This window comes from Cygnus atratus, chromosome 18, assembly GCF_013377495.2.
Source record: "Cygnus atratus isolate AKBS03 ecotype Queensland, Australia chromosome 18, CAtr_DNAZoo_HiC_assembly, whole genome shotgun sequence".
In the NCBI taxonomy this organism is placed as follows: domain Eukaryota; kingdom Metazoa; phylum Chordata; class Aves; order Anseriformes; family Anatidae; genus Cygnus; species Cygnus atratus.
Window position 1 is genome coordinate 6,127,492 of NC_066379.1, and position 22,092 is coordinate 6,149,583.

General features: G+C 51.3%; 1 protein-coding gene across 3 annotated transcripts in view; it reads left to right on the top strand.

Annotated features, from left to right (window-relative positions):
* Nucleotides 1–1,539: 1,539 nt before the first annotated feature.
* The window catches only part of HID1 (HID1 domain containing), a 29,655-nt gene continuing 9,102 nt past the window's right edge, over nt 1,540–22,092 (top strand). Inside the window, exons 1-12 of one of the 3 annotated variants that reach the window (XM_035558903.1) lie at nt 1,540–1,749; nt 8,403–8,552; nt 10,913–11,083; nt 13,936–14,049; nt 16,716–16,822; nt 17,306–17,422; nt 17,951–18,173; nt 18,576–18,632; nt 18,729–18,869; nt 19,273–19,363; nt 19,991–20,142; nt 21,398–21,476. In XM_035558903.1, the coding sequence (XP_035414796.1) occupies nt 1,684–1,749; nt 8,403–8,552; nt 10,913–11,083; nt 13,936–14,049; nt 16,716–16,822; nt 17,306–17,422; nt 17,951–18,173; nt 18,576–18,632; nt 18,729–18,869; nt 19,273–19,363; nt 19,991–20,142; nt 21,398–21,476 (1,468 nt within the window). In that variant the 5' untranslated portion in view covers nt 1,540–1,683. The remainder of the gene's footprint in view (nt 1,750–8,402; nt 8,553–10,912; nt 11,084–13,935; nt 14,050–16,715; nt 16,823–17,305; nt 17,423–17,950; nt 18,174–18,575; nt 18,633–18,728; nt 18,870–19,272; nt 19,364–19,990; nt 20,143–21,397; nt 21,477–22,092) is intronic. The other 2 variants (XM_035558904.2, XM_035558905.2) reach the window with 2 other exon arrangements.

A 22,092-nucleotide genomic window follows, 5' to 3' on the forward strand; every position in this document is an offset into this window, starting at 1 on the left:
AGATGATTTTTTTGCCTTCTATGTGATAGAACTCTATGGATTTATACCCGATTGCACTACCTTGCAGTGGTGCCTACAGAAAAGGCAATATAAGATGTTATGCAAGAGCAGCAGACTGTGCATTCAGAAAAGATGTGATCTGTGGCAGAAAGCTCCATCCAGTCCAGCTGTGACAGGCAGCTAAGGGTCCCTGGATGGTTACAGCACTGCTTAGTGCTTGGCCCTTGAGTACAGCAGCAGAGGAGGAAAATAAAGCAGGGAATAGGAGAGGAGATTTTAGATGATTTTGTTCCCCTTCTCTCCTCTCAGGCCTCTTGATGCATAGCTACATACTCCCAAAATTCAGTGACTGCCTTGAAAGCTTTTTTCCTTAATGATGTTGCAGACCAGAACTGAGGAGTCTCTTTTAATCTGGCATTTTTAACTCAGCAGTTATTCAAGCCCTTTTGGCATGTCTGGGAGAAATCCATTCCTATCTGACTTCCAGAGCTTTTTCTGATCAATTCTAATATAGAAATGGGGAAATCTTAACTGTGAAAGATAATTGCCTTGAAAAGTATTCTGTTCCTAGCTATAAATTAACATAATTTATCCATGTAGCACACCCATACTGAATAAGTGCTTGGATGCAAAGTCCTAGTCTGTTTGACAGCAAAAGACAGATTACATCTGATTTATTGAAAATATTTTCTCCTGTTGGCTTTACAAGAGTATCTCAGATCTGACCTGTCACTCGGTATAATGAACCACTGGCGATTTCTGTACAGGTTATATGAGAATTCCCACAGCCTGCCTCAGCTGCGGAGCCAGCACATTGCTTTCATTTGCAAAATGATTGGAATTACCTCATTTCCTCCAAAGAAATGAGGTTTGCAGAGCTGAGAATGTGAAATGTAACTCAGCGACACCAAAAAGACCTGCTCGCAGTTCATAGATCTGCTCAGTGCAGGAAATAATGACGGCAGCTTTAAAACCAACATTGATCGGCTGCTCTGAGGTGGTCGGTGAGGGCCAAACCCTGCACCCCAGTCCCCGAGGGCACCCCTGGGTGCCCCAGGCTCATGTCCAGAGGGTGGGGAGCCACCAGGCTGTCCCAAAATTGCTGAAGGGTGCTGAGGGTGATGCTCGTGCCTCAGAGGGGGGCTAAGGAAAGGTTATGGAGGTGTGGGTATGGGGATGAAGAGGAGAAAGGGGCTGCTGGTGAAGGTGAGGGGTAGAGTGGAGAAAGGGCTGAGTGGGAGATGGCGGAGGGAGCCTAGACCAGAAAAAGGAAAGTGAGGAGGGAAAAATCATGAAGAGAGAAGGCGAGGGAGGGAGCAGGAGCATGGGCAGTGGGAAGGAAGCCTGCATGGGGATCATCAGGGGTTGCGGGGACAGCAGGGCAGCGCCCGCCAGGAGGAGGAGGGAGGCGAGGGGTGAAGCGGGGAAGGGATGACAGCTGGAAAAGGGCCGGGAGCTGGGGAAGGAGGGAGCGAAAGAGAGGGAGGAGACGGGGAGGAGGAAGGTGCCTGCGTGGAGGCGGGATGCAGGCCGGCGGGGGACGAGGAGGAGGAGCCGGCACCGGCGAGCCGGGGTTGACAGGAGGAGGGAAGCGGGGATGGAGGCACCGGCGGCCCCAGCCGGGGAGGAGGGAGCAGCGCCGTGAGGGACGGCCCGGCCCGGCCCGGCCCTGCCCGCCGCACCATGGGCAGCGCCGACTCCAAGCTCAACTTCAGGAAGGCCGTGATCCAGCTCACCACCAAGACCCAGGTGAGGGCCGCCATGTCGCGGGGTGGCTGCGGGGAAGGGAGGGGAGGGGGCCGCCATGTCGGGAGCCGCCCCGAGGGGACCGGGGCGGGCTGACCGAGCCCTCCCGGCCGTGACAGCCCCGGTGCTGAGGGCAGGGGTGTTACTGAGGGTGGCTGCTGTTTCTCCTCTGGGGCTCCTCGTGTGCAGGGCTGCGTGCCCTGAGGACAGCGGGCAGCAGGTTGGGCCCACCGCTGTTGGGCTGTGGCGGTGCAGCCCTGTTGCAGATGATGCAGGGAGCAGATGGCGATCGGGGCGAGCTGCCCCCATCCGTCACCTCGCCTCTCCCCGGGGTGCGGAGGTGATGGGGGAAGCTGTGGGTGTCAGGTGGGTCGGCAGCGCGCTCATGGCACCCATCGCTTCCCACACCGGGGAAGGGTGACGTGTGGCTGGAAGGTGCCTGCAGCGCGGTGCTGGCGACCTCTGACGTGTTGCGCCTTGTAATGCCTCCTGTGTGTTATTTTTTTTCCCCTCAAAATAATCGGTGGAGAATCTTGCCCTGTTCCTGGGTAAGAACTAATTGAAGGGGATGTTGGCCAACCGTGCTGCTAGGACGGATTTTTTTGCAGGAGAAGCAGTTTCCATCTGTGAGCTGTGAAATAACGCTTTATTTCTGAAGGCTGAAGAGGTGTGAATTAAATGAAAGGCAGCCAGGGCTATGTGTGGAGTGGGGTTGCCTGGAGGTGGAACAGATGTTGTGCATGTCCTGGAGCTACTTTAGCTCTTGTCTTAAGTTGGGGTCCAGCAGCAGCATGCTGGCAGAGAAGCAGAAGGCTGTTTTTGTGTCTACGGGGCAGAGGGATTTTGTTTTATTGGGAAATCACATCTTGGGTTCCCCTGGCCTACAACAGAGAATTGCTGTTCTGAGCCGCCTTTGGTGACGAGGCAATAATGGCAGCTGGGAAAACTTGAGAGATGATGGAAGAAATAGATGTCATGATGGGGAGTGAAGTCAGAAGAACGGGGTACGGGGACAAAGGGGTGAAGGGTAAGGGGAGGTAATCTGTGAAAACTCATGAGGCAAGGACTAGGACTGGGAAACAAATTATAGAAAGTAAGGCTGTAAGAATCTGTAAGAAATCAATCGTGTTCGTACTCTCTAAAGCAGTGCTGGTTCTATCTGCATTGCTCAGGAATGGTTTTCAGGAACGTGTCCTTAAAAACACCTTCTGTTGTGGATGTTCCACAATATCCTCAGGCAGAAAGAGAAGTGGATGAATTAATGTTCAAAGGGATTCTTCCAAAGTCTCTTTTGGATGCCAAAATAGTTCAGAGTGTCTTCGGCTTTGGGCTGTCCTCCCTTCTCTGGGGAACATGCTTCTGAAGTGAGACTGGGGGGGGGGAAATTCAAGCCCAGTTTCTCAGTGCCTGTGTTAGCTCAAGGTATCCTCTCTGTCTGCTGCTCACAAAGAAAATCCTGTATGAGGCAATCCTTCATGTTGTCAGCCAAGAGGAGAGCGCTCCCCTCCCCCAGTTTATTGACGTGTGCAAGGAAAGGAGGCTTGCTGGGGCCCTGAATAAAAGGAAGGAGAAAAGGCTTCGTTCTTGACCGGATTCATTTCACAGCTTTGTGGTCTAGGTGAGACTGCCTGCCATGTGGAAAAAGGGTGGGGTATTGGCGCTCCCATATTTACATACCGCAGAAGGGCATTGGTGTTTGCTTGTGCAGGATGCATGACTGGACTCTCCTGGAGCCTTCCGAGCTTGCACCAGCAGCAGCCTCCGTGTAGCCTCCCAGTACACGCGTCTAGATTCAAAACCACGTTGCAATAACGTATGGAATCGAATACCACTTCAAAGCCATTAGCTTAAAATACACTTTGCTTTTTCAGCAGCATGTCTCCTTCTTTGCAGCCTTCTCCTCTTACATTAGGTAGCTGGATGAATAGATTTTCATCAAATCACTGGTAACGTGAAACCATGAGCTTAGTAATGCACTATGCAGTGTTTCCCAAGGCTGTGATGGAAGGAAGTGGTCCAGCAGAAAGCACTCACTGGCGAAAGTTCAGAGTTTGCACTGAAGGTAGTTTTATCTTAAAAATAAGTTGCTATAATCTCCAGGTTTTCATTAAGAGTGTTCCCATGTGAACATTAAAAATAGAAAAAAACTGTAAGTAGCATAATACTTCAATGCTTGTAGCACATGCAGAGCCCAGAACTTGAAAGTCAAACAAAGGATGGATGAAAATGAAACTGACTTCACTGATTTTTAACTCCCAAAGTGCCCATAAAAGCGCTGTCTGCTTCACAGGTGAAAAGAAGCATGGGCTGTCAGTATGACAGCTCACTGGTGGCAGAGCACAGAACTGAAGCCGGGAGCCCCAGCTGCTGGGGAAACGTGCTTTCTTTCCTCAGTTAGTTGGAGATTAAATGGTTTCTGCAAGCAACCGACTGGAAGATGAGAAATTCTGATCTTGTGAACTAGCTTGTTAGATTTAAATGCCAGCTGTGCCTCTGCTTTTAAAGAGGCAGGAAGGATCAAACACAAGGGACAAACTTTCCTCCTGTCGTTCTCACTGATGTGCAAACGCACTATTACAACAGGCTGTTAATGTGAGCCTGATTAAAAATACAGCATACGGTCAGAGAGACACCGGCCTCTGAGTAGCCTATTTCTGAAAGTATTCAAATATCCAAGTCTCCCAGGCTGATCAAAAGCAAAGTTGTTGTCTTACAACCAAAACTTTAGCTAACACTCCACGTAGCTGACTCTTCTCTTAGGCTTTCACTGCCAGACTTCCACAAATCCCATTTTCCAGTTTCCTTTGTAGCACTGTGTGGGAGCAGAGACCTGGCAAAAGACTCAGTTGGGGTTTCTCCTTGATTCTGCGCTGCTAGTCAGATCCTGTGAAGATCCTCTTACAAAAAAAAATCGCTTCTGTTAAGATAACTGTGTGGAGTTGATGCTCTTGGCAGCAAGGATGGAGTCTTGCTACTTATTAACATTTTGAATAAATTTGTCCTCTGACTTTCCTTTTACGCAGCGGCTCACAAACGTGGTTAGAGGTGCTTGAATTGTCTGAAGCTGACAAGCTGGCCCTGCAGGGTTGCGTGATCTCCTCGAGCTCAATCAGGTGCTGCATGAATGGCTCCGTGGTCATTGCACTCCATAATTCTGCCTCCTTTGGGGAGGAAGGAGCATGCTGCTGTTACTTATTAGCTGAATTTGTGTGGTACTGGCTGGAAAACCTTGCCAGCGGGGCCTGGTTCGGAGGAGGATGCAAATACCCTGCCAGAGGGACTATAGGAAAAGTGGGAAGGGGTTGAATGAGAAAGTGAAGGTGATACTGGCCTCAGGCTGAGGACAGTAACAAACGGGGGGAGGCTGTGCTTCGGGACCTTTTCCTGTTTGTAGGACGAGGTCAGCTCCACTCTGCTTTCATGTTTCCTGCCATATATCCTGTTTGGCTAGGATTGCTTGGTCAGGTCTGTGTTTCTCTGCTCAGAAGCTGGCAAGGTGCTTGTAGCCCACGCGGCTTCCTTTTCTGATTCCTGCAGCGTGTGGATGGTGTTTCTAAGAACCTGAAACCCCAAGTTTATAACGATTGGGAAATAAAGTCTGGGGGTGTCCAGTAGGACTAATTCTGCCTTTGTGTGGCCAGCAAGCAAGTGGGAGGTCTCTGCAGGGGGGCATAGGGGGCTTCAGGAACTTTCTTTGCTCTCCAGATGTGCCAGTTGTGCTGCCAGAGTGGAGAGGAGGTGGTGATCCCCCGACTCTTGCCGCAGCAATGAAGTCTTAATTCTCATCGTACCGCTGGTGCAGAGCAGATTGTGCGCAGTGTTGGAGGTGAATTTGGTTCTTTGTACCCTGCAGCTCCCTTGCCAAGAGAGAACACATCTGTGCTGATCTGGAGGATGTGAAGTGGCCCCAGCTTGCGATATTGCTGGTGAGGATTCAGCTCCTCGTGGAGCTCTTCTTGCTGAAGCACCGTGTGTGTAGCCAAGGCTAGCTGCGGCACTGGGATTTGTCACTGCAGCGTGTGCAGTACCAGCACTTGTAGCTAAATCTTGACATTTTGCAATGAAAATATCCGTGACTGGTGAACAGGACTGTTCTAGGTCTCTGTACTTCCCTTTTCTGCATGCTGGGCATAAGCTGTTGGGTGAGCTCAGCACGAGGAAATGGCTATTTAGGTCCCCAGAGATGCTGCGTGCGGAGTACAACCAGCTTAAAAACATCCAGTAACGTTCTATTATGAATATCTATGAATATTATGTGGATGAAGTAGCTCCGCGATGCCAGGCCGTTAATTAAAACGGGGGGGGCTGCAGGGATGAGCGTGACTCAGCGCCGAGTCCCTGTCCCAGGATTGTACGCGGGATACCATCTGTTGGATGGGAAGCTGACTTGCTGCAGCTATTAAAAAGGAAAGAGACGGTGTTTTAGCATCATTTGCGGCCAAGATGGCAGCCACGACTTTCATGTGGCCGCAGCATCCAACGTTGCGGCTCGGGTAATTGCCGTGCTCCTCTACCTCCGTGTCGTTTTAGTCGGAGGCTAAATCCGTCGTAGCTGCCGTGTAAAACCGCGGCTGTGTTCAACCTCCGAGGAGGCCGCAGGCTACGGGGAGGTGAAGGGATCTGTGTATACTGGAGGGAAATGGCTTTCTCCTTCCCCTCCAGATGAGGGAGGAGCCATTATTTATGCATGATCTCCAATTAGCAGCAATTGCTGCCCGCTGTTGGCTGGGGGAGTGGCCGTGGCAGGAGGCCAGGAGTGCATGTGGCAATTAGACGTGGGGTTGTGGTTTGGAAGGGGGGAAGGAAGTGTAGGAGGTTTCCTGCACTACCTCGGTGGGTTTTCCAAACGCTTGGCTCTTTTTGAGGAGGGTGATCAGAGATCTGATTTGCAAAATAGCTTTGCTCCCATTTAGGTGTTTCGTGCCCAGGCTGCAGCTCCCTTGCATGCTCGGGAAACAGGATTCCCCTGAAAGCCAGGCTGAAAGCACCTGGCTGTTCCTACAGCTCCCCTCTGAGCTGCTGTCAGCTTGGACCCTTTGGAAAAATTGCTTTTCCCTTGGGAAGGGGTTTGGTGGGAATTTGCCTTGGTGGCCAGGTGATAAAACGAAGAGGGTTTCAGCACCGGAGCAGTGTTTAAGCAGGTGCGTAACCACCTGTGGTTTCGTCTGGTTTCGTTTGGGGCTGGAGGGTGGCTTGGGCTGATTCCTCGCGTGCCTGGAAGGACGGGGACACCGACACGGCGCCCCAGGGCACCGCAGCTGGAGGAGGAGAGCTGCAGGGCAGCGACCTGCTGTGCCAGTCTGGCGGCAGCCTGCCTGCGCCTCCTCTGCTTTCTGGCCTCAGGTGGTGGGGACACGTCACCTGCGAGTTCAGGCTGTGAGCTCAGGTCCTGTTGATTCTTCCCGTCCTGGCAGCAGGGGGGAAATGCAGCGCTTCTGTCTCCGAGCTGTGATGTTCCTCCCCCCCCCCGCATCACGTCTCGGCTGCGTTGAGGAGCGCAGCGCGGACCCGGACGAGCGTGCTGCCGACTGCATGGAGCTGGGGAGCGGGCGGGGATTGTTTAACTTAAACACGCGCTCACGTTTCTGCCCCTTCCCCATCCGAGGTGATAGACCCACCCACGGCGCTGACTGTCGTGGTTTGCAAGAGCTGCTGCTTGCTTTGGAGCCCCTGCACGTGGCGGGCAGGAGCTGCCCCTCGTCCCAAATGAGGGCAGGGCGGGCGGCTGCAGGCCACCGTGCTTCAGCACACCCGGGGAAACGCCTCTGGAAGCACTTCCATTTTCCTCGTCCGAGTTAAATCATGGATCCATTTCTGTCACGCTGCATGGTATTAAATATGTGTGTATTCATCCCACCCACGCAGCAGGACCCCGTGGCTGGATGAGCGCTCCCAGCCTTGTTTGGGTGATGCCGGTCTCTTGGCAAGCATCCGTGTTTTTGTGCTTGGGTTTGGGCTGCCTGAAGAGTTGTGTCTTTCCTGATTGTCCGGCTGCCGTGTGGCAAACAGACTGTCCTCATGGCCAGCATCCCTAGTGCTGGGGCTGCAGGGTGGGCTCGAGGAGGGTACTTGTTCCCACACTGCGAAAAAGGGGAAGCTGGTGCTGGTGAGAGAGGCGACCCTCTGTACCTGCAGAGCCAGAAGAGGTCTTGGGGCGAGGGTGTTCCCAGAGGATGGGCTTAGACCACAGGTGTAAAACTAATTGCTCTGCTTTTTTGGTATCTTGGCCTCCTCCTTCCTCTTTGCCTTGCACACTCAGGGCTTTTTAAAAGCCAGGCCTTGGCAGCAAGTAGCCGCACGGAGTCCGATTGCCCATAAATATTTGATTCAGATCAATCCCGTTGCATCCATAAATGTTTGGAGGTGGGTCTGTCGGTTCTGTGTGTCTGTTTGTGCCCTAACGTGGGACATCCCTGCTTGTTTCCCAGAGGCTTCAGTTACAGTAGAAGCGATGCTGGTGCGTGCTCGAGGTATCCACAGCATGCCCTGACGGTGACAGGGCACATGACAGCAGCCTGGCCCATGCACCTGAGTAAAGAGCTTGTCACACGTGCCCTAGGTTGCAGATAAGCTGAGGCTTTGTATTTGTTGTGACTCCATGAAAGACCTCATGGGCTGGTAGTTCTGCTTCTGTAACCCCGTCTGTCTCTCCACAGCCTGTGGAGGCAACGGATGATGCCTTCTGGGACCAGTTCTGGGCAGACACAGCCACCTCAGTGCAGGATGTCTTTGCCCTGGTGCCAGCTGCGGAGATCCGAGCGGTGAGAGAGGAATCACCTTCAAACCTGGCGACCCTGTGTTACAAGGTAAGGCTGGCACTGCCTTCTCCCGTGTGCTGTGCTGGCAGGGGGTGTCCCTGCATGGCTCCCCATGGCTCCGGAGCAGGGACAGGTACCATATTACTTCCTTGCACCCCGTGCTGTGCTTGCTTGTCCCTGTCTCCCCTGATGATAACTCTTAGCGCTTCCTCTCTTGGTTTACCACAGACCACAGCCAGCATTTGCTCTGTGCGGAGCCTTTCCCCTCTTGTCCTCATCCCAAGTCTCGCTCTGCCCTCATGAATCTTGCCTGCAATGTAAAGGGCTTCCCACCTAGGGCACTTCACACCAAGGCTGCATGCGTTTGGTGAGGCTGAGGCGTCTGACTGCTGTCCACATCTAATCGCTCCTCGCCATGCATCGGTTCGGCTTCAAGCTCATAGGTCCCAGAAGGGTGTGGAGTTTGTCACTGTAAAACTCCCTGGATGAGGTTGGGGGGAGATTTTAAGCCTTTTCTTCCTTCTGCTGTGACATCAGAACATCCCTGGCACTGTTTCTGGTGTTGCCATGTCCTTGCGTGGAGCACAAGGGACGTTGACTTGTTTCCTACCCTGCCAGGTCTGGCAAATTGTCAAGCTGGCCAGCAACAGCTGCGACTGCTCAGGGAACAGCCTTATGCTGCCTGGGAAAGTGCAGGTGTTAACGATGCTCTTGATTTGAGTCATGCAAAGAGCAGCCTTGAATTTGGCATATTGGAAATGTTCTGAATGACATTTTCCCACTTTAAAATGGTTGTTACCATCCTGGTTTTCTTTCCTGCTCTGCAAAATGTGAACGAGACCTCCTGAATCACACTGGAGGTGCCCTGGCCGGGTATCTTGCCTCAGACATACCTGTAGTGGATGCTTGAAGAAGAATACAAAAATGAGGGAAAATACAGTGATTCTTCCCTGGTGCTGTCTCCTAGCTTCAGGCAAGCAGCACGTTGGGAATTGGTCAGAACGGCTATCCCCAGCCCTTCTCACGTAACTCCTTCGGCTCTGTGTCCTCTTTCCACAATTAAACAGGACTAAAATATGGGCTGTTCTCCTTACTGGTAGCAGATGTGTTGGGAGACCTGGTCACTGCAGGGCTGTTCATTGAGGAACCCTTGACGTTGGGATGTCTGGGTTGGAGGAGTTTGTAGGCTCTTGCAGGCTTTTGTGAGGCTGAAGGCCACAAGCCGTGCCAGGTGCGCTGTGACGCTGGACTTAGCGTGACAGCATGGCTGAAATGTCGCTTGCAGCCGTGGCTGGAGACTCAGCCTATGTCCCCACAGAACAGAGTATAAATGTGGCTGGGAAAATATTTACACCCCCTCACAGAGCTGTGCGTGGATGGGCTGAGACTGCACAAGCGGCATTTAAATGCCCGTTGAGGCAGCGACGCGAGCTAGCAGTGACCCAGACAGTCTGCTGTGAAAAGAAGCGGGGACACCTGACCCCGTGAATTAGAAAGCTGCACAGTGAATCCTTGGTAAATGTTGCTGCTTTCGTTCCCCTCTCCTTCCCCTTGGGATCAGGGCTAAGAGGAAGGGTGCAGGTGCTGGGGGAAGGAGCTGCCTTTTTATTTTTGGGGGTAAAAGTCCTGCCGCTGCCTGCTGGGGCTGTAGTTGCTGCCTTGCAAGAGCCACATCCCTGTCCTGGCAAACCCAGTGTGATCGTCCCCATTGGTGGGGTCAGCAGCGATCAGACACACTGTGAAGGTTCAGCCCAGCCTCTCTTTCCAGAGCATCAGTCCTATTCACAGGCTGAGCGGGGGAAACCTGGGCCACCGCCCTCCTGCGCAGCGGTGCAGAAGTGAAGTGGGCCTTGACAGCCTCTGCTGGAGGCTGTACCGTGCACGTAGCCACGGGCAGCAGCTTGCCTCCCACCTCTTGAGTCAGGAGAGGTGCCCGCTGTAATCCCAGCGGCTCGTACAGGCCTGCCGGGCCGTGTGTTTCTGCGCAGCCTTCCCCCAGCAGCGCCCCTCGCCATGCAGCGCGGAGCTGCTGCCTTGGCTCTGGCCTGAGCTGTGTGCGTGGCGGGGCCGATTGATCTCATCTGCTCTCTGAGGTCTGGGGAGTCCTGGGGCGGTGCTGGGAGCAGCCCAGTGGTGCTGTGGCTTTCTGCCCACGCTACGTGGGTTACTCCTGGCACGTAAGGTCTCTTGCAGTGGGACAGAAGAAATTGAAGGAGGTCTGGTTAAGACCATTAAGCCCATTTCTGCAGGCAGTTTCAGACAGCAATGCAGATGTACCACTGAACTCAGGGAAGATGGGCTCCAAACACTGCCTGTAACTATGTGAGGGTGTCACCAGCAGGACAGGGCTTTGCAGCTCCTGCTCACGTCCCGGCTAATGCTACCTGGCTTGTTTTTGTTTCCCTCAGGCTGTGGAGAAGCTGGTGCAGGGAGCAGAGAGCGGCTGCCACACAGAGAAGGAGAGACAGATCGTCTTGAACTGTTGCCGCCTCCTCACCCGCATCCTGCCTTACATCTTTGAGGATCCAGACTGGAGAGGTTTCTTCTGGTCAACTGTCCCTGGGGCTGGCAGAGGAGGGGTCTGTCTCTTGGCACTTATTTTTCTTTCTGGAGGGTGAGGGGGAGGTTGCAGCGAGGAGACCCTCCCTGCATTTGGGGGCAGCTGCAGTGCAGTCATTTCTGTTTGGTCAGGAACCAGGTGGCATCTTCTGAGTAGCTCCCTTTCTTTGATTCTTGGTCCTCTTCCTCTCACCGTCAACTGCTCTGCTTAGCACGGGTTGCTGTGTCATCTCAGTATTTCACTTGGGAGTGTATCTGTAGAAACAGAGAGCTGGTATGTGAGAGGGAGCTTCTCCAGCATGAGGTATGAATTGAAATGAATGCGAGAGCGGTACCGAAGGCTGTATGACTTTATTAAAACTGAGATGAGCTTATTGCATTAACTACAGTGGATTTAAGAACAGAGTCGAGCTGAAATAGGTTTCACTGATTTTAGTGATTCTACTGATTTCACAATGTCACATTTAAAGCAAATAGTGCTAGAGAAGCTCTCAGCATCGTGGTTCAATATCCTGCTTATGACAGTTTTAACCAGCTGCTGGGTGAAGCCCACAACTAAGCAAGAGCAATTAAAGAATTAGGTGCTGTTTGTGGCCCTGTCAGTGACAGGTGTAACTTTAGGGCAGTCTCTGAACTTCCCTACATTTCTCTGTTTGCAGACTGGGCACAATTTTGTTCCTCTGCACAGAAAAGCACTAAAAATGCTCTAGGATCTTTTGCAAATAGTGTTGAAAACGCAGCTGAGTTAGGCCAGGAATACTGTTTACCTGCTCTCTCCCTTAGCAGCTGCTGTTTTGTGCACGGAGACTGCTCTCCTGGAAATTCTGAATCTGCAGGTCAGCGTGACTGTGCCGAAGAGCCTGCTTCCCCCTGAATATTCTGTGTTCTGCAGTGTTTTGGGGGAGGGTTGGAAGGGATTGGCAGTGCTTGGTACAGTACGAACCTAACCTTGCGCTCCCTCCACCTGCCACCTCTAATCTGTTTTGCCTGAGGCCACTTCAAGGGGAAAAGGAAGCCGTTGCTAGCAGCTCTGCTATGTGACCTGTGTGACTGGGCGGGTGGCTGTCCGCCCCTTGATCCCTGCAGGGGCTGAGAGTGCTGGAGAAGCTTAACAGTGGAGCTGCTGAACCCTGCTCCTTTGGGGAAGGAACGTGCGAGGTGCCAGGTGCCCTGATCCAGCTGCTGTCACAACTGTTCTTCCACCTTGGTCAGCAGCTGGAGGAGCGTTTCTCAGCCTCAGAGTGGTGGGGCCACCCCAAGGAAATCCAGCCCAGCCCACCTGTGCTGTGCTGAGGAGCTCTTCCCATGCATCGTGCCTGCTGAATGCTCGGGGAGCTGCTGTGGTTCATCGGTCCGTCATTTGTGCAGAAGCAGCTGCAAGGCTGGCTGAACTGCCTGCCAGGGGATGAGAAATAAAGCCCTCAGACCCTGGGGAAGGTGGGGGTCACGTCTAATCTAGGAGCAACTGTTTTGCTGTCTGAAGGCTGATTCCTCCCTTGGAACTGAAGAGGAGGATGATATGCCTGGACCATTGTCTCTGTGATTATCTTCTGCCCGCCTCATGATGCGGTGATAGGTGGCAGAGCTCCTGGAGCATGGGTCCCTCCCTCCTGTAAAGGTCAAGGGAACGTGTGGGAGGATGCAGTCCCTGAAGCAGGGGTGTTGGGATTAGGCAGGGGCTGTTAGGGTTATGTTCTTGTGTTTAGGAAGAGGATGGGTGACGGTTTTTGAAAAACACAGCAATCTTTCAAGAGATCTGTGGAGGACTGGGTGTGTTCCCTACGCTGCACAGATCTATTGGCTTGTTGCATGTCTCCCGTTTTGGATGTGGTACCCGGAGCCTGCAGGGACTTCTTCTGGCAGTCAAAGCTATATTTAGCAAAGATCATTCTTGAAAAAGAAGTCCCCATGGACCCTAGTGGTTTTCCTTTCATCATCCTTCCTGAATAGAAGCATCTTTCCTGCCTGACAGCTTCATCCCTCCTCTCTGGGCTTCTCACATCCGGGATCTGTTTGACGGTGGCAGTCGCTGCGACAGATGTCAGAGCCACACAGGCTCTTATCCCCGATGGCTGCCTGCTGGGATTTAAGAGCCACGTGTCACACGCAGGCTGGCAGAAGTCTGCCCGAGACAGATAAGCTCCTGCCATTCCTGCCCCCTGCCTTGCCCCCCAGCACCAGTGCGAGGTGGGGAAGCCTCCCATCCAGGACGCTCTTTGACAGGCGGGATCTGGCAAGGTTTCCCAGGGCAACAGCTGCAGAGGAGTAGCCAGGCATGATTTGAGTGATTGCTTTGAATGCTGGAGATGGCAAAATCCCCTCTGCTGTCATGCCTGCTCTGCCAGGGCAGGCCGAGGCCGCCCCTTGCTGAGCACGCTACACACCGCCTCTCCCTCTTCTGTTACCTCCAGTTCTTGGCAGCCCATGCAGGACTTTTTAGAGGTCTTACACCTGTTATCACTGGTGCCTGGCTTCTTCCTATTGCTGTCTGTGTGAATCACCTTCCTCGTTTCCTTTGTGACTGTAAAACCCTCTTTTCTGTAAGTGGATCCCTTTCCTTTTGCCCTCAGTAAGCCAAGCATCTCCACGTGGCAGCATCCAGTGCTACTCTTCTGCTTTCCCAACGTCTCTAGGCCTGCTCAGTTTGGTCTCATTAAAGACCTTGTTCCTATTTAGTCACCACTTTCCAGGGCAATGTTTTTGCCTCTCCTGGGTGGGTTTTGTGTGTTTCTCCCTCATGTCCCTTTGTAACTTCTTGCCTCCCTGCACCTTCATGGGGAGTATGTCTTTTCTTGCTGTGTTACAATAGTGTTACTGCGTGCTCCTTGCTAACCCCGTGCTGACAGTACTCTTCCACAATTCTCACTTTCAGGGAGATGACGACGATGAAAATGCCCGGCCGCTGGCTGAATCATTGCTCCTTGCTGTTGCAGACCTGCTCTTCTGTCCTGATTTCACTGTGCAAAGCCACCGGAGGAGCACGGTGGTGAGTTGAATCACGAAATTACCTCCATAGAGGAAGATTAATTGCATGGTGGGGGGCACGTTGGCAGACCTCAGCAGCTTCCTTGCTGACTTGCAGGCAGGAAAATACGGCGTCCCTGAGCTTGAACGCATGGTGCATTACAAAACATTGATCAGTGTTTTGGGTTCACTCTGTGGTGTTTGTGTCCTCAAAAATGGGTGTTCTAGGACTGCTGGGTGAATCTCAGTTGAAGAGGCCGTTGCTTACCCCTGCACTACAGCTTGCCTGTCAGGAAGATGTGGTCGTGCTGGCAAACAGCTGCTCTTCTGTTGCTCCCAGCAGAGCAGAGACCTTTAGCACCTTGCTCTGTTCACTGGCAATTTGGCGCAGTCCAGGGCAGGAAGTTGCTGTTTGCCTGACTCCAGGTGCCGTGATGTGAATGAGTCTGTGGTCTCTGTTGTGTCTTTCCACCTTCCTGTGTGTTGCATAACAAAGACAAATGTGTTCTGATACTTACGGAGACTGTCTTTACTTCAGAGGAGTTCCCTGAAGCAGGGATCTCCTACCAGGTGTATTAAGGATGTATTCTTGTATTTCTCCCACCTCACCAACCCAAGGCTTTCTGGAGTTTATTGTAGGTATAGACTATAACCAAAAGTGGGCAGCCCTCCTTTTTGGTATTGCTATGAAGTAAAGTTTAATAATAATAATAATAATAAAAAAAAAACCACACCAGGATCAACTAATGTGTATTTGACTGGGAAATTCCCCAATAGACCTGAATACTATCTAGTTTGCTCAAAATTTCTGAGTGGTAGAAACAGTTTCTTTAATGAAGCTTCTTAAAAAAGTTAAATAAATCTAATTAGACAATGGGATCATGAATGCTTTGTGTTACTTGCTGTTAGCTGCCACTGCAGTCTTTGCCTAGCTGTTTTCCCTCTCTGGATTTGGTTTGACCTGTGCTCTTGTGTCTGACTGCAGGTTAAGAGGAGAGAGGTGAGTACAACCACCTCACGCTCATGGCAGAACAGCATGTGGCCCCAGAGGTACAGGTTGTGGCTGGTAGTTGCTGAAGGAGAACCGAGTAAAGAGGAAGAGTACGTGGTGGGAGGGAATTGACAAAGGAGACCTGGGAGAGATCCATGGTCTTTTTACAGTTTGTTTTTCTGTTGAAGTCGGCTTTGGCATTATTGCTAGTAACTGGGGATCCCTCTGTCATGCACAGTGCCTGCATCTGTGTGTTTATCACTTATCTGCAAAGGCTGAGTTCTCTGAAGACACAAGCATCTGCTTTTTTAGACCTGGGCAACTACCGTAATGATGGCTAGTAATGTGCTGTCTCCTCCTAGTGTTCCTGCTTAGTCACACATGGTAGAAACAGTTGTGTGGATGCAATTGCATTTCTTTCCATGGAACCTGTGCGTGGCAGATGTTAAAGATTCGGTTGTGAAGGAGATTTCGGGCACTCCAATCTCAGAAAGAGTTGTTCTGAGTAGCTGGATGAGAAACCTGGCAGCAGGTAAGCTCTGTCCTGTCTGCATAAAGTGAGTAGGAAGGCAGGAAAAACCTGGACTGTGGAGGAAGCTGCAGTTGCCTCTGTGTCTGCAGTAACTGCTGTCAACATGCTGGTTTTGCGGGAGTTGTGGTTGAGGTGGTGAGTGCATCTTGGTTGTCCTGAAGCCCTGCTGTCCTGAGATCAGTGCCGTTATGGGAGGGAGGGAAGGAAGTTACGCAGTGGGAACCCAGAGCAATTAAAGACGTTCCTCTGATGTGCTTTCCCCGATTGCAGGGAGGGGAAAAAATAGAATTTGCTTAATTAAACCCAAGAAAAGAGACAGCCAAAGTGTGCCAAGTGCACTTGATGTGAGTATATTCATCTGGGCCCTTGCTCCCCGTTGTTTCTGGAGGGTCAGCATGTGGTGCTCAGTGCCTTCTTGTCTCAGCAAAGCTGCTTCAACTCTGACTCAACTGACTGCAGCAAAGGAGAAGGGCAGGCTGCTATGGTTCATCTCCTCAGGTTGCAAAGCAGGAGTTCGGGAGTCATGCCAGGAGCTGTCAAGGGGCTGGGAGGGCTCTGACTGGGAGAGTCACCTTCTTGCTTTGCCCTCTGAAAAGCAAGTCACAGCAGTATGTGCTTTTAGTACAAATTAGGGGTAATTTGCTGCTTCTCTTGCCTTTAATGCACAGCCATTGCAGGTCACTGTTATGTGTGTAAAATCAATTTGATGGGCTCTGAGATAGTGTGGAGGTGTCGAGCGGGAACTGGACCCCCATGTGGTGCTCTCGATCTGGAGAGAAAAAAGGAAAAAGCCTGACCTGGGCTGTGTTTCATGAGATGCAGAGGAAAGGAGAGGAGGTGGTGATGCATCCCATAACGAGAACATAACATATCCGGGATCTTTTGGTGGTGGGTGACCGTTCCCAGTGGAGGTGGCGAGCACTGCTCCTTGGCATGCTGGAGGAAGGGCCTCATTCTGCGTGATACCCAGTGCCTGTTGAAGATGAGAGGTTCTCTCTCAGGGATGCTGCCTGGGTGGGGCTGGTATGTACAGCCTGAGTGTCTGGATGCCTCTCAGCTGGTTTCTTTGCTACTGTTAAAGATCGGAGCCGAGCTGCCTTGGATTCCAGAAGCACTGTCAACTCTTGCATGAGCTTGTGCTCTGAGCTCCTGTCTCTCTCCACAGGACACAGCAGAAGATATCCACTCCATTGACAGCTGTGAGTACATCTGGGAGGCAGGAGTGGGCTTTGCTCACTCTCCACAGCCTAACTACATCCATGACTTGAATAGGTAAGGGAGTCTGCAAAGGGAGAATGGAGAGAAGCTGGGCTCAGGAGAGGGGGTCTGAGGGAGATGGGCTCACTCTACTTGCCTCTTGGGGTGTCTGTGACTTTCCCAGGGCCTTTGTCCCTTTCTCAGCCAACATGTCTGTCGGCAAAGAAATCCAGCTGTCCATTTGAAGAGCTTTTTGTAATGTGATATGGGAGTTGGAGTGTCTGCAACAGGAACTGGCAAAACACTGCTTTGAAAGGGCTGAGGAGCTCTGTATCTTTTTTTTTTTCCCAAAAAGTTCTGTTGAGCTTTGTGCCAGTGCTTATGAAAGAAATGTTGCTTATGAAAGGAAATGGTCTTAGCTTTCTGTGGGAAGGACTTTCTAGACGGGACTGAGCTTTTCTTATGTGTTGTTGTGGTAAGTGTTTGTGCCTTTTGTACCCAGTCCCTGCTCTTGAACGGCTCCAGGACTTGGCCTCTTCTTCCCTTCTTTTCTTTCAGGACAGAGCTGCTTAAACTTCTGCTGACCTGTTTCTCAGAGGCCATGTATCTGCCTCCCTCTTCAGACAGCAGCAACACCAACCCCTGGGTGCAGTTCTTCTGCTCTACGGAGAACAGGTGAGGGTGCGAGACTGCGTGCTAGAGGGAGAAATACCTTCAGGTTTTTCCCAGGGAGCATGTTGGTAATGGGGAGTGCTGTAGATCGCTGCTGCAGATCCTGTTCCCTGGTGGGGATGGTGGTGTGGCACTGCAGTGAGTGGTTGGTGGTGGCAGGTGACTGCTGCCCTCTAGTGACATTCTCTCCTCTGGGACTTTGGCTCTTCAGGTGACAGCTGCCCACTGGGCAGCACAGTTGTCTTTCTGGAGTCTGGACAGGTTTCCTCTGGGAGGCCACACTCTGGGAGGTCTTTTTGACCTCCCCTTCCTTCTCAGCTGTAGTCCAGGAGACCAGCTGTGAGGTGGAGTGTCAGCTCTTGTCTCTGGGCTGCTCAGTCATGGGCCACTGTCATATAGAGTTAGGTGGGTTAGAGAAGGTGCTAGTGTTTTGTCATGATCCCAAAATCTTGGGGAGAAGTGCTTGTCTCTCCCCAGGCAGCACCATTTGCTTCCTGCTTCTGCCTTCTGAGAATGTTTTCTCCTGCCCAGACATGCACTCCCCCTCTTCACCTCGCTCCTGAACATCGTCTGTGCCTACGACCCGGTGGGTTACGGGATCCCTTACAACCACCTGCTTTTCTCTGACTACCGTGAGCCCCTCGTAGAGGAGGCCGCCCAGGTGCTGATTGTCACTTTGGACTATGACAGCTCCACCAGTTCAAGTCCCACCGTGGATGGCACGACCACTGGCACGGCCATGGATGATATGGATGTGAGTGACACTGGGATCTGTATTTGCTGGTCTCCTGAACTCCCTGTGGTCCTCTTATACCAGCTTGCCCTGTGTGTAGGGCTGACCTGTAGGGCCCAGCAACACTCCTTTGCAGTCTGCTGTCTCTGGCCCAGTTCTTCTTCCTTTCCTGTAGGACACTAAGCAGCCATAGATAACCAAACCACCAGGTTTTGGTCAGTGACTTGGATCAGGAGCATGTAAGTGAAAAGCTCCTGACTTTACTGATCCCCCAGGTGCTCTGTCTTGTAGTATTTAAAAGTGGATCATTCAGAGCGGAAAGCCGAAATGAGAGACGTTAGCGCCCAGAGCCAGTGGTTACACTTGACTTCCTGAGTAAATCCTGTTGCCAGTAAGCATTTCACTCATTGTCTTTGAACGCAGCCTCCAGGACCAGACAATCTGTTTGTGAATTACCTCTCAAGAATACACCGAGAGGAGGTAATGTGCTCCTGTCCTGAACTACTTCTTGCCTGATTTCTTGTTGATCGTGCTAGCCCTGAACCCACCACAGTCTCTTTCCTGGTCTGTCAGCAGGATTTCCAGTTCATCCTGAAAGGAGTGGCCCGCTTGTTATCAAACCCGCTGGTCCAGACCTACCTGCCAAACTCTGCCAAGAAGATCCAATTCCATCAGGAACTCCTCGTCCTATTCTGGAAACTCTGTGACTTCAACAAGGTGTGGATCTGCTTCTTGTTGAGCTTTGCCCCTCCTGTTTGCCTGCTGCCCAGAACCTGGTGTGGCTCAGGTTAGACAGAGCTGTGAAGGGCTGTGAGCTGTGACTCTGTGCTGCTCCTGTCAGCAGCACTGCTCCCAGCTGGGTGGGCTGGGACTGCTCTGGCCCCAGGGAGAGCCTGTGAGAGGGGCTTTAGCTCCTAGAGGTCAGTGCTTGAGGCAAGTACAGGAGCAGGTATTAAAGTAACTGTAAATAATGCTGGGGATAAAGTGCCAATGCTTATACCAGTCTTTTTGATATTCTTGAGAGATTATTTAGCTTGAGGCTACCCAGCCTGAGTCCTGTGGATGGTGGAAAAAAAAAAAAACAAATATCTTTATGATTGTCTGCAATCTCTCTTTCTAGAAATTCCTCTTCTTTGTGCTGAAGAGCAGTGATGTTCTGGACATCCTTGTCCCAATCTTGTATTTTCTCAATGATGCCAGAGCAGACCAATGTAAGTTGGTTGTTTTCAATACTTGGGATGGTCTGTGCTTAGCAGTTGAGTGTTTTAAAGATGCTTCTTCCTTACCACTAAGATGTAATAGCAGCTCGAGCCTGTGTCCCTAGTCTTCTGCAGTCATGAAGTGGAGTGGTTCAGTTACCTGGGTCTTGATGTTTGTAATGGTCTAGAAGGCCATGGTTTATACCACAGAATGGGGAGGGGAGATCCTTAGCACTTGCTAACTCATTTTGAGTCCTTATGCCAAAAGCCATCCCCTTGATTTCATGAAGAGGGAGAAGTGAGCAATCTGTTCTTGTTTTGGGTATAAACTGGGTAAAACTCCATTGCTGGATAGTGGGAAGAAGTCAGATCTTTCCTACTAGGGTAATGGATTTACATAAAGAAAAGCATAGTCCACCTGAGACTTAGTGTTGTAGTGGCCCCACTGGGGCTTGAAACAGACACTGGTATTCACAATGGGAGGAACTCTGTGTGGGATGTCCCTTATCAGCATACTCTGGTCTCTGCAGTTTCTCTTTTAGTCCCATTGTGTTTCTCCTCTGTCCTTGCTGCCCTCCTGTTTTCAGCAGTCCATTGGTCTCATTGTGATGTTTTATGTTTTTTTGTCTTCCCCTGCAGCACGAGTAGGCTTGATGCACATCGGGGTCTTTATCCTCCTGCTTCTCAGTGGGGAGCGTAACTTTGGGGTTCGACTGAACAAGCCGTATTCTGTACGAGTGCCTATGGACATCCCTGTCTTCACAGGGACTCATGCGGATCTGCTCATCATAGTGAGTATAGCTCCAGCAGTCCTTTTCTGTCTCTCCTAACTCCTGCTTCATACCTCCACAAATTACAGGAGGAGGAAGCAGAACAATTTACTGATCTTTCTTAGATTGTCAGCCCACTGAATAGCTAAAAATCTGTGGGATGTATCTAAGGACTGGCGGGATCTTTTTCCTCTGTTAACCTGAGGCGATGTGTCTGGCAGGGGGCATACATCATGCAGATGATCGCAAAGAAGAGAAATCTGGGATGGAGCTGGATTAGTGTCTAAAGGACTCTGGGCCTGGCACAATGGGGTGGGTGGATGATCTCTAACAGACTTAGAGGCAGGAGATCTGACTGTGTTGCTGGCTCTGTCCCAAGTAACCAGAGTTGTTTGTCAGAAGGGCGACAATGGTATTACGAAGCTCAACCCCACAGGTTTAGGTTGCTGCAAGATTTCATTCATCCCTCAGTCTGTAGTGATGAGGGCCACGATACTGCCTGCAAACAGCTGTACGTTTCACAGTACCAGCCTTTTGTAGTACTCTCGTGGCATGTTAGTGCTCATTTGTCAGGGAAGAATTTCTCAGCAGTGTCTGATTAAGCCTCCAAAATGAGATTCCCATTAGAGGGAGTACAAAGAAGTCTGCTCACCAAAACTGTTCTTGATGCTGTGTGTTTTGTTGTTATATTTCAATACTTTTATTACAGATTATCTCTGTATTTCCATTATGCTGCATGCTCTACAAGCATGTCTGCTGGAAGTGGGAAGGCCAAGACTGAAAATGTCTGAACTGGTTGTGGGGCATTTGAAAATGTCCACGTCTGAGGGTGTAGTTAAGAAATGTAGGACAAACATTTGAGTTGGAAGTTTGCGCTAAAATCAAACGTGAGATCATTAGCTCCTTGGCATTTCAAGCAGCTGTCATTAGGGTTAGAGACAAAACTCCATTGGAGGTGAAGACAGTTCTTACTTCCTGGTTGCTTATTTTTGTCTCGGCCTGGCCGTGCATTTTGGAGCAGCTCACAGTCAGTTTCTGTTTGCAGAGCCATAATCACATCCCCAAAGGATTCCTTGTAAATGAAAGCTTGCGCTCCTGGAGCACAAGTCTGCAGTGAGAGCAGCCTTCCCCACCTGTGTAATTGTGGAGTATGCAGGGCCTTGCCTAGGAAGGAATGGTGTCAGGTAGCGATTAGTGTGGGGGTGGCACTGGTTTTGGTTGAGAGGGTGCTTTCAGTAAGGTACTACCTTGCTCAAGAACCCTTTCCTTGCCGTAGGTCTTTCACAAGATCATAACCAGCGGGCATCAGCGTCTGCAGCCTCTCTTTGACTGCCTGCTCACCATCGTTGTGAACGGTAAGCCCTGCTGTGTGAAACAGCCACCTGCAGAGGGGGCAGCTGCTCTTGCTGCCTCTCCCTGCATTCCTACCTGTGCCAGTTAACATCTACCAGTGTCAGTGACTGCTGCTGGAAATTGTCCCTTTCTGTTCTGTGCTAGAGATGCTTGCTGCAGATCTGACCTGTCTGCGGGTTTGTTGCCTGGACTTGGTCAGATTAGGCAGAGAGTGCGACAGCAGGGTTCCTGGATCCCCTCTGGGGTGGCAGAAGGGCGTTTGCCAGACCGCCTGGTGAGGGTGGCAGCAGTGCTATTCCTCTCCAGCAGGGAGTGCCACCTCCCCACGGTGGCATTGGCTTCCCTTGGGCTTAGCAGATGTCCAGGCAGCTCCAGTTGTGCACGCTTTTCAGAAGGCACGGGAGATATGGTGTTACTAATGTAAAATCACACAAGACACTCTGAAAGCAGAAACACCTGCTTTTGCTAGGCCATATCTACATTTAGCTTCTCTTATTTTTAGAAAGATTTCTGCAGAGTCCTGTTGGGCTCAGCTATTCCATGAGGCTTTCCCAGAAGCGCAGGGTGAGGAGATGGTAGAAGTGACATTATTAGTAGTGTATTTATGTGGCTCCGTTG